Source organism: Nannospalax galili, unplaced genomic scaffold, assembly GCF_000622305.1.
Source record: "Nannospalax galili isolate Female #2095 unplaced genomic scaffold, S.galili_v1.0 scaffold568, whole genome shotgun sequence".
Classification (NCBI taxonomy): domain Eukaryota; kingdom Metazoa; phylum Chordata; class Mammalia; order Rodentia; family Spalacidae; genus Nannospalax; species Nannospalax galili.
This window is the reverse complement of record NW_008359441.1, coordinates 3,000,669-3,011,633: the sequence shown is the minus strand read 5'-3', so window position 1 is coordinate 3,011,633 and position 10,965 is coordinate 3,000,669. Positions and strand designations below refer to the sequence as shown.

The following is a 10,965-nucleotide window of genomic DNA, read 5'->3' as shown; positions in this document are numbered from 1 at the left end:
CTTAACATTAGCAAAAAGTTGCTTTTCCCTAAGAAATTGGTAAGTTTCCTTTTATGGAAAAAGAAATAATATAACTTGATTATATTAGCCTAATATATACTAAAGCTATATCTAACATCATAACCTAAATATAACCTTGCTACAGACAGATCTAATAAAATTTATTTCCTGCTTTCTCTTAAAATTTTTCTTAATTTGTTTTTATTTTGTGTATGAGTGTATTGTCTGCATGTGTGTAAGTGCACCCGTGTTGTGCAATGCCTATGGAGGTCAGAAGAGGGCATTGGGTCCCCTGGAACTGGAGTTCCAGATGGTTGTTAGTCACCATATGGGTGCTGGGAACTGTACCCAGGTCCTCTGCAAGAGCAGCCAGTGCTCTTAACCACTGAGCCATCTCTCCAGCCCACTCACTTTTATTCTTTACAGAAACTTGTAGTACAAACAACTTTTTAAAAGGTTAAAAAAATTACAACATAAATATAAATATTTTAAAAGGCACTAAATGGGATATTTAAGCCTTTCCCACTTTTCTGAACCTAGCAGTGGAGACTGAGAAGCGGTGATTGAGCGTACTGGCACGGTAGGCAGAACAATGCCCCCTCCTCCCAGGGCCTATGTCTTAATACCTGTGACCTGTGTGTATGTTACTTCACTTGTCAAAAGGACTTTGCAGATGTAAGTTATGGATCTTGAATTGCAGAGATTATCCAGGATTATCTAGGTGTGGCAGATATAATACCAAGAGTACTTTTAAGTGGAAGATGGAGGCAGAGGAGTCAGAAATAAAGGTGTGGTGGTAGAAGTTGAGGACAGATTAATTAGCCGCTGGCTAGTAGTCATCCAGGGAACACAAGGTAGTCTCTGGGAGGTGGAAAAGGCAAGAAAGTGGGGGACAGATTAATTAGCCGCTGGCTAGTAGTCATCCAGGGAACACAAGGTAGTAAGGTAGTCTCTGGGAGGTGGAAAAGGCAAGAAAGTGGTCTCCAGAGCCTCTAGAAGAATGCCCTCCTGTCTGACTTCTGACCTTCAGTGTGGTAAGAGGATACATCCGTGTTGCTTTAAGTCACTGTCTGTGGCATTTTGTTACAGTAGCAATAGAAAATGAATCCAGGCAGAAAACCAAAATGATCAAGTATCCAGGACCCAAGTGAGGAAACAGTAGCAGAGCAGCAGCATCAGCCTCAAGATTGCTGATTGCTGCCAGGTCAGAGAACAGCAGGTGAGAACTGACAACCTGCTTTAAGGAAGGAACGGTTCAGGAGACCTGGCAAAGGCTGCGTCAGTGGCGAGGTAGGTTTCAGAGAAAACGGGATGCTTGCTATCTGTCCAAATAAACAAAGGCTCCACATGGAGGGATGAAGTGTGTGTCATATGGAAAAAAAACCAGCAAGCTTAGCAAAGATGATGAATGTGGCTCAGGCATCAGTTTGGGATATTTCCTAGTAATATATCCAGGTGGCAACTCTCAAGTGTTTGTGGGATTCTTGAGGGGGCCCTATATCTGATCTTTTCCCCCAGTTTTGGGTCTTAAAGCTAATCTGGAGTGACACAGGGGAGCACTCCTGGGACCTGTGTTTATCCCAGGGTGGGCATGGAATGGGTGTTAGGTCTCTGAATGTGCTACCAGCTGACCCTGGGTCCATTCTCTAAGTCAGACTCGCTGGTTCTGCAGGAGGCCAGAGGAGTTAGGCAGTTAGTGACCACTGATGACTTCTCATCTCCAAACTATGCTGAGGTGGAGGCAGGTTACAAGTTCTCCAGGCTTTCAGCTCAGACCTCCAAGCTGTGCCGTGCTGGTGGAATTCCCAAGGTAGAGTGGGAACCTCAAGGCTTCTGGCACCAAAATTTCTTTCCTAGTGTCCATTCCCATTTAATTACTCAAGCCCTGAAGCCTGGGTGCATATTGCAAAGCCTGGTAGAAATATGTGTGGCAGAGGGTGTAGACTTCTCAGCCACTCAGAGACAGAGACACCTTCTGCGGGATTAGGATGTGGCACCAGGCTCTTCAGATATTAGCTACCTCAACACTAGTATCTGGCAAGCCAAGGCTTACATTCCTCTGTAACATTCTCAGGCAGAGGACCATAGAACAAGGCCCCTCCTGGTCCAGGTCTGTATATGGAATGAGGTGAAAATATAGGCCTTTTTCTGAGTTATTATCCCCTTGGTGATAGGTTTGGAGTTGAAAGAGGATTTGGGTTGGACTGTAACAAAAGTAACTCATCAGGAAAATGTACATTTGTGCATTTACTGTATACAATATCAACTCTTTCACTCATCCTAGAAAATGACCCACAGAACACCAAGCTTGAGTTCTGTTTCATAAAGTATGGTATATACCTCACTGGTGGCACCCAAGATGATTTTAGGGGATACAAGGAAGAATTTTTCTTTTTTTAAAAAAATATTTTATTTATTATTTTTATTTCGTGTGTATGAGTGTATTGCATGTGTATACAATATCAACTCTTTCACTCATCCTAGAAAATGACCCACAGAACACCAAGCTTGAGTTCTGTTTCATAAAGTATGGTATATACCTCACTGGTGGCACCCAAGATGATTTTAGGGGATACAAGGAAGAATTTTTCTTTTTTTAAAAAAATATTTTATTTATTATTTTTATTTTGTGTGTATGAGTGTATTGCATCCATGTGTGTAAGTGCACTCATGTCATACAAAGCCCATGGAGGTCAGAAGAAGGTGTCGGATCCCTGGACCTGGAGTTATGGGTGGTTGTTAGCCTCCATGTGGGTGCTGGGAATCGAGCCCCGGTCCTCTGCAAGAGCAGTCAGTGCTCTTAACTGCTAAGCCATCCTTCCAGTGCCCAGAACAGTTAAAAATGTTATTTTAACAGTTTTGGGCTGAGAACCGTAGCAGTTAGTGGAGTAACTGTCTAGAACACACAAAGCCCTGTGTTGATCTCCAACACCACAAAAACTGAGCCTGTAATTTTAGCACCTGGGAGGTGGAGGCAGGAGGATCATAAGTTCAAGCAGGTCATTCTCTGATACACAGTGAATTTGAGGCTAGTCTGTCCTAAAAAAGTTTTATATTGGGGCTGGAGAGATGGCTCAGTGGTTAAGAGCACTGACTGCTCTTCTAGAGGACCTGGGTTCAGTTCCCAGCACCCACATGGTGGCTAACCACCATCTATAACTCAAGTTCTGCAGGATCTGACACCCTCTTCTGACCTCAGTGGGCAATGCATGACACAGGTAAGTTCCCAGCACCCACATGGTGGCTAACCACCATCTATAACTCAAGTTCTGAAGGATCTGACACCCTCTTCTGACCTCAGTGGGCAATGCATGACACAGGTGCACTTATATACACACAGGCAAAACACTTACATACATAAAATAAATATGACAGAAGTTTTATATTTATTTTTAAGTATATATAAGACCTGTAATTCTCTTGGTCTTATCATCTAGGGGTAGTAAATGCTAAAATAAAAAGTGGGAGTCTACATAAAGATAAGTGTTAAATATAATAATTCAAGTGGTATGTCAATTTGGAAAGAATGATGACAGTGACTCATGGATGACAAAGTCCGGGAAATGTGGCATTTATGACCTTAGAAGAAGGAGGTTTCCACAGAATCCTTTCCTTGCTTTTCTGCTTCCTTTTTAAAATTACTTACTTATTTTTTAAAGTCTTTATTTTATATCATATGTATGAGTATGTTGCCTGAATGTATGTATGGCATCATGTGCGTGCCTGGTGCCTATAAAGGCCAGCAGAGAGCATTGTGGAATTATGGTCATGAGCCACCTTGTGGGTACTGGGAACCAAACCCAGCAAGTGGTTTTTTTTTTTTTTTTTTTTTTGGTCTTTTTGAAACATGGTTTCCCTGTAGCCCCAGCTAACCTGGAACTCACTATGTAGACTAGGCTGGCCTCGAACTCACAGAGATCCTCCTGCCTCTGCCTCCCAAGTGCTGGGGCTACAGGCATGCACCACTACACCCAGAGCAGCAAGTATTCTTAACTGCTGAGCCATCTCTCTAGCCCCTTATTTAGTGTGTGTGTGTGTGTGTGTGTGTGTGTGTGTGTGTGCGCGCTTGCGTATACACAGCACACATGGGGAGGTTAGGGAACAGTTTCCAGGAATGTGTTCTTTCCTCCCACCACGTGGGTTCTGGGAATTGAACTCAATTCTCATGCTTGGTGGCAAGTGTCTTCACCCGCTGAACCATCTTGCCAGTCTAGCTTCTTTATTATCTTGAGTTTTGTTTGTTTGTTTTAAAAACTGTTGGTTGCAGCTCAAAAATTGGGCTTCATGTCTACAGGTAGGAGAACACTGCTGTGCTGTCAGTCACAGCAGTGTTCTGAGGAGCTTGATCCCACTGGTCTCTGGGAGCCAGAGACAGTGATGAGGGGGCCAGGCTCTTAGCTCTGCCAGTGGCTCTTTCACTGGATCAAGGTGAGTGGGTTGACTTCCCCTCATTCAAGACCATGGCCACAGTAGAACTTGTCTCATCTCCCCTACATCACAGTCTGTTAGCTCAGACAAGTTTAACTCGTTTTATGTGTGTGCCTTTGGGTGAATGTGAATGTGTGGCGGGGTATGTACATACAGGGGGTGTGGCAAAGTGGGGAGCAAGGGAAATAAATGGGATTGGACTTCTCTATGGAAGAAGCCCCAGAGTGCTCACACATAATGGCTAAGCTAGGGAAGAAAGGTCCCTGGGGGAGGGAGGGCAGCAACAGAGCTAGCTCAAAGCACTTTCTTCTGGGTCCTTACACAGGAGGGGGGTCTCACCTCCACAGGTGTCAGCGCCCCTGGTCCAGCAGAAGGCAAGGTGGGGTTGCTGGAAGGACTTAGAGAGAAAATTGTAAATGCTTCCATCTAGTTTTCTCTTTTCTTAAAGCTAAGGCTAGAATCCTTGCAACTTGCTAGGTAAGCACCCCACCATTGATCTAAATCCCAAATCCCTAGCTTTCCTTTTGAATGCAAACAGCACAAACACAGATTTTTCGTTTGAGTGATTTTCTCCCCCAATTTAAAGAGAACCTTACTAGACATAGTGGTACATGCCTGTAATCCCATTACTTATAAGGCCGAGGCAGGAGGAGCTTGTGTTTGAGGCCAGCCTGGACTCTATAGCAAAATCCTGTTTCACAAAACAACATAAAATAAAATGAGAACTTGTACTAGTTTCTACATTTGAACTCAGTCAACAGAAGTTGACAGGCAACTGGAGTGTAGGATGATTGTGTCAACTGGGTCTGAGGGTGTATTATTAGCTTTTAGTTTTTTCCACATCCTCAGGTTGGGGCCCCAAAATCTGGATGTTTGAATCATGGCCACAGCAGGACTCTTAGGATAACAGGTGCAAGGGCGGGAAGCGAAGGTGAACTCAGTTTTACCTCTGAATCCTCCCTGAGGGTCAGGCAGGGAAATGCAAAGCAAAACCAAACCCTAATGCTGTGTGGCTGGCAGAGCTGGGGGGTGGTGTCATCCAGGACAGCTGCTCAGAGTAACATTCAGAATGGTACTGATTAAAGAGGCCACACCCTTAGGCTTCAGTCCATAGGACACAGTTACAATGCAGAGAAGGCCCGTGAGCTGTCACAGGCCTGGCAATCTCTAGTGCTCTGATTCCAACCTCTTGCCATTTTCTGTACTCACTTTTTCTTATATCTATGGCTAAGCTTTCTGTTCGTTCAGCAAGATCTGACACTAAACACCAGCTTCCAAGATCATATTGGGCTGCCATTGTGGATTGCCAAGTTCAGACACTTTACCTATGAAATGTCTCAAAATCATCCCCTTTCCCCTTCTTTTGGCAGCCTTTTGCCTGGTCTCCTCACATCCACTAAAGTTCCCTCCATTCTTCCTTGGTACTGGAACCAGGATACTCTTCCAGAGATGCAAATCTGATGGTGCCACACCCCTGCTTAAGTCCCCTGGCTTTCCATGGCTCCACCAGTCAAGCCCTTGACTATAGCCTTTGAGGCTCCATGTGATCTAGTCCCAGTGACCTCTGGCTTCCAGCCATTCCCCTTGCCAGTCAGCATCTGGTCACTTTGGTTCTTTTACTGTCTCTTAACTGCCACATTCCTTCACACATGCTGTCTCCTCTGTCTGGAATGTTCTTCCCATCACTCTTTACCATCAATTAGTTATCAGTGAAAATGTCACTCTCCCAAGAGAGCTGTCCTTGAACCCATCCCCTGAAAATCTACACCAAGAATGTAAACATTGCAAATATGAATGAAATTTAATTGAATAATTATCATGTGATGAGTATATTCTCTTCCCCTTCCCATCAGTCTGTTCACTCCATAAATACAGGAACCATATTTATTTTGTTTGTCAGTGTCTGTTGGTGCTTAGCACAGAATTGCAGCCCCATTCAAGAACAAGTAAGTGACTGAATCAATGAAGAATTAGAATTCAAGGTGGCCTAGAGGAGCCTCCTGGACAGTAAGTGGCATGTCCTTTCATCCAAAGATCTAAAAGCACTTATATTCAAGACAGTAGGGAACAACTGTTGCTTTATATCCAAGCAAGATGGCCCTACTGTCACCAGTCCTATAGCCAGGTGTGGGAGAAAGTCAGTTTGCCCCTGACCTGAGTCTACTCAGTCTAGGTGGACTGTCCCCAGCCCTGGAATCCTTGGGATGGAAACATTGATTCTGAAGCACAAAACACATGGTTTTTGAATTATCTTAGTTGTTTGGCTTCAGACATTTACAGATCCTTGCTGAATCTCAGTTTCCACATCCTAAAATGGGGCTAACAAAACCCAGGGTGAGAGGAAGGTTTAAATATCACCAAGAGCCAGCACCACACAGTACAGTGCCACTTAGCACACAGCCTGGGATAGAAGTGCTGATCTCTTTTCCTTGACAAGCTGATTTATGCATTTTATTTCATGCTTCCACACCTACACCATGGAGTTGGACAAAAAATAAAGCAAGGGGGCTGGGAGGATACACCTACCCATCCTCAAAAGCCCTGGGAGCTATCTAAGCAGAGCCTGGGTCTGTGTCTCCTTGAATCAAGAGAGGGGTGCACTATGGAGCCAGGGCCAGGTAAGCCTTCGAACCTATGACTCAAGAAAGGAGACCAGTGGGATGAACTGGTAGAGAAAGGGAAAGGAAGACTGGTGAGAAGGGGGAGAGGGAGGGACTGGGGCCAGACACAGTGAGCAAAGTTGCAGAAGGAACAAGTTGGAAGGAGGAGGTAGCTCGGGAGGTGGGAGAATCAGAGGATTGAGCCAGGGCAGGGGTAGCTGTGGAAAGGGAAGGCAGTGACTTGTTATCTGGAGAGAAGGGGCTGGGGATTGGGGTGGGGGGGCGCTGGCGGCTGTCACCTTGAGTCCTCTTAGAGGGCAGGTGATCAGGGCTCGCTCGGAGAGGGCGGCTGGAGGAGGGGTGAGCCTGTGCCCCCCGCCGGCCAGTGGTACCTGCGTATCCCCTCGAAGCTCGCCCACGTAGTACTGCTCCAGCCAGCGGCGGGCGTTGTCCGAGTGTCTGTGCGGCGGCCCGTCCAGGTCGTCCCCGATGTCCTGGCCAGCCCGCGCCCGCAGCAGCTGCTCACCCCCGGGATGGTGCCGCACGAAGCTGGTGAGGTCGTACAGCCGGTCTCCGCGGCGGACCCAGCAGGCGCCGGCCGCCAGGCGCCGCTGGACCTCGGCGGGCGAGAAGGAGGCGGCGGGGGGCGGAGCGGGGGCCATGGCAGGAGAGCGCAGCGCTGAGCCGGGAGCCCGGGCGTCTGCTCGGCGGCAGCCCAGCGCGCCTCTAACATCTCGGGAGCCGGGGCCGCCTCAACGGGCCGGCAGCCACCGCACCTGCTCATTTGCATGCCGAGCTCCCATTGGCCGCTCGGCGGGACGCGGCGGCTCCGAGCCCCATCCTCATTGGCCGGCTGGGAGGCCTGGCACGACCGGAGCCTGGCCTAGCGGGCGCCGAGCGCGGCTCTCCAGGTGGCCCGGGGCAGGCAGTGGGCGTGCCGGCCAGGTGTGGCCCGGCGCAGGCCGAGGGCGGGCGCACCGAGCCCGGCCACTCCTGGACCGACATCCTCGGGGCCCAGATCGCCCCGGAATACGTAACTTCTGCAACTTCGAGGGGAAACTTGCTGTACTGGATCCTGCAGTTCCCGGAGGGCCCAAAGAAGAAGGAGTAGGGCAGGCATCTGGTGCCAGAGGAGGAAAAAAATGTTGTGTCTGCTTCCCGCACTGCAGGCTGGCCTGGCCCTGCGGCTCCCTAGGGATGAACCGCTGGGGCCATGGCTCCCTTGGGGTGATTGATGGTCGATGCCCTGTCCCGGGTAGGAACTGTGCCCGCGAAGAGCAGGCTAGAACGGGACTTGCTGCACCGCAGGGCTAGCCGAAGGTGGCCGTTGGCTCAGGGCGGTCCCCCGCGAGGCCTGGGACCCTGAAGACCCTAGGTCCCTCCACTCGGGTTGTTAGTCTTAACCAGAGGGTCCAGTTCAACAGACTTTCCCAGATAGGGCCCACCACCATAAGCCTCCAGCAATAGCATGCTCTATCGTTAAAGAAAGTACTGGACTAGGCATGGGAGATCAGCGCTATCATCCTGACTGGAAAGGTGTATACCCTTTGTCTGTGTTTCACTCACGACACAAGGCGTGAAGTTTCAGAAGGAAAGAAAGTGAGCCTCTTTAAGTAGTAGGCTATCACTTGACCCCAGAGCATCTCAGTTTTCACATTCTTAAAATGGACATGGTAATTACACTGGACTCATAGTATCTAATGAATCTCTGGAGCCTATTTATCTGGTGGGAAAATAAAAGAATGAAACTAGTTGATCACTAAGAGTCCTGCCAGTTAAGAGTCTGATTTAGCAAGGGGCTTCTTGCCAAGGGAAGTTGGCAAATAGCTAGAGGGAGGATTGACTAGCTTTCTTTTGATTTTACTTGATTTAACTGTAAAGTAAGTATGGGCTTCATCCCTTGTGACCACTAAGGCCAGAACTTGACCTTGGAAAGAGGAAGAGAATGCAAGTTTGGTCAAGATGTAGAGAAGCCTGAGGAAGTTCAGCTTTGGTAGTGAGAGGATGTGGCCCCTGGACACATCCTGGAAAGAGGTGCTGAGGTTTGCAGACAGCTGCACATCCTGACTGTAATGCTGTGGGTTCTCACAAGGTTTTTTGGCTCATCTACTACTTTGTATGCTAGTTTCCAGCTCACTTACTTCAGGTCAAGAGCCACTGTTGAGATCCTAAAGACTGCCTTGGAAGCCTCTTGGGGAATACTCCCCACCAGGACAAAAGGCCCCCCAGAAATTGTATCATGAAACTTTTGAATAACTGGAAAACCTGTTCTCCAGTCACATGTTGCATTCTAGGTTACTTCCTCACTTACTACCTTTTGGGACTACTCCTGTATTGCATTGTCCTGCCTTGGATATGATCTGGAGTCTCAAGGGACAAACTGGGTCTGAAAGCTACAAGACACATTGGCTGGGCCTACCTGCAATGTTCTTCGAGCATTGTCCATGAGGATCCTTCTCTCTCCCTCCCCCATCTCTCTACAGGCTAGTTAAGAGTTGGAGATGAATGAGCCACAGGACAGTCTCTTCTTGTCCTGGCTGGGGCAGTTTTAGAGTAGCAATTTTCAGTTAGGTGGAGATATCTTATTCCAGGCCTAAAATATACCTGAATCTACCCAGCCAGCAAACATAGCTGCCAGTGTTAAACCTACCACTGACTCATGGTAAATTTGAATTAAGTGTTTCATCAAAAGCTCTTGCTGTCAGGCATCTTTAATCCCAGGAGAGGCAGGTGGATCTCTGTGAGTTCCAGGCTAGCCTGGTCTACATAGTTAAGAACCTGTCTAAAACAAAACAAAACAAAACAAAACAAAGGTGTTTGCTGACAGCCTGATGATAGTCCACTAAAGGTGGTACAGGGCAGTTGGGGACAGTAGGGAAATGGGACCATCTTCCCTAAATGGGACATTGTTTCTGAAGTTTTTTTTTTTTTTTTTCTTTTTGAGACAGGGTCTCCCTGTAGCCCCAGCTGTCCTGAATTCACTATGGAGACCAGGCTGTCCTCGAACTCACAGAGATCCACCTGACTCTGCCTCCCAAGTGCTGGGATTAAAGGCGTGTGCCACCACGCCCTGCTGAATTTTTTTTAATGATATGTGAATTTATATGAAAAATCTTGAGGCTAGAGAGATGGCTCAGCAGTTAAAAGCACTCACTCCCCTTGCAGAGGACATGGGTTCGAATCCTAGTACCCATATGGTGGTTAACAACCATCCGTCACTTCAGTTTCAGGGGATCTGGATGCCCTCTTCTGTCCTCCTTGGGCATTGCACAAACAGGTGCTCTTATATACATCAGACAACATACACATAAAATAATAAGCTATTAAAAATCTTACAAAGATATGAAAATCAAACAATTTTTAAGAATAAAAAACTTTAAATTCACCCCCAAATTCAGTACCTACAATATATAATAATGTGGTATCTAAAAGAATTATATTGTCACCCAATGTGAATGTGCATTGAAATGCAGAATTTATTGCTGAAATGTTTGATTTATACATGTTTTACTACAACTTTAAAGGAGTTTTAAAAATGGACATCCACGGACACATGCACACACGGCACACACGCACACACAGACACAGAAAATGCACACCTTTAGAAAGAAAGAAAGATAGATAGATAGCTGGGCATGATGGATCACACCTTTAATCCCAGCACTCAGGAGGCAGACTCAGGCAGATCTCTGGGAGTTTGAGGCCAGCCTGGTCTACATAGAAAGTTTAAGGCCAGCCAGGGCTACAAGAAGATCTTGTCTCAAAACAAAAAGAGAGACTTATTAAAATACTTATCTTGGGGCTGCAGAGATGGTTCAGCAGTTAAAACCCTTGCTCTTTTTCCAGAGGACCAGAGTTCAGTTTCCAGCACCAATGTCAGGCAGTTCACAAGAGTAACTCTATCTCCAGGGAATCCTAAGCCCTCTCCTGGTCTCCA

The 10,965-nt window shown here is 47.0% G+C and overlaps 1 protein-coding gene and 1 pseudogene across 2 annotated transcripts in view; one reads left to right on the top strand and one right to left on the bottom strand.

Annotated features, from left to right (window-relative positions):
- Fa2h (fatty acid 2-hydroxylase) overlaps nt 1-7,690 on the bottom strand; it is a 69,849-nt gene extending 62,159 nt beyond the window's left edge. For both annotated transcript variants that reach the window (XM_008822971.1, XM_008822970.1), the window contains exon 1: nt 7,421-7,690. In XM_008822971.1, coding sequence (XP_008821193.1) covers nt 7,421-7,690 — 270 coding nt within the window. The remainder of the gene's footprint in view (nt 1-7,420) is intronic.
- A 1,342-nt stretch (nt 7,691-9,032) lies between these two features.
- LOC103725691 lies at nt 9,033-9,387 on the top strand (annotated as a pseudogene).
- The last annotated feature ends 1,578 nt before the right edge of the window (nt 9,388-10,965 follow it).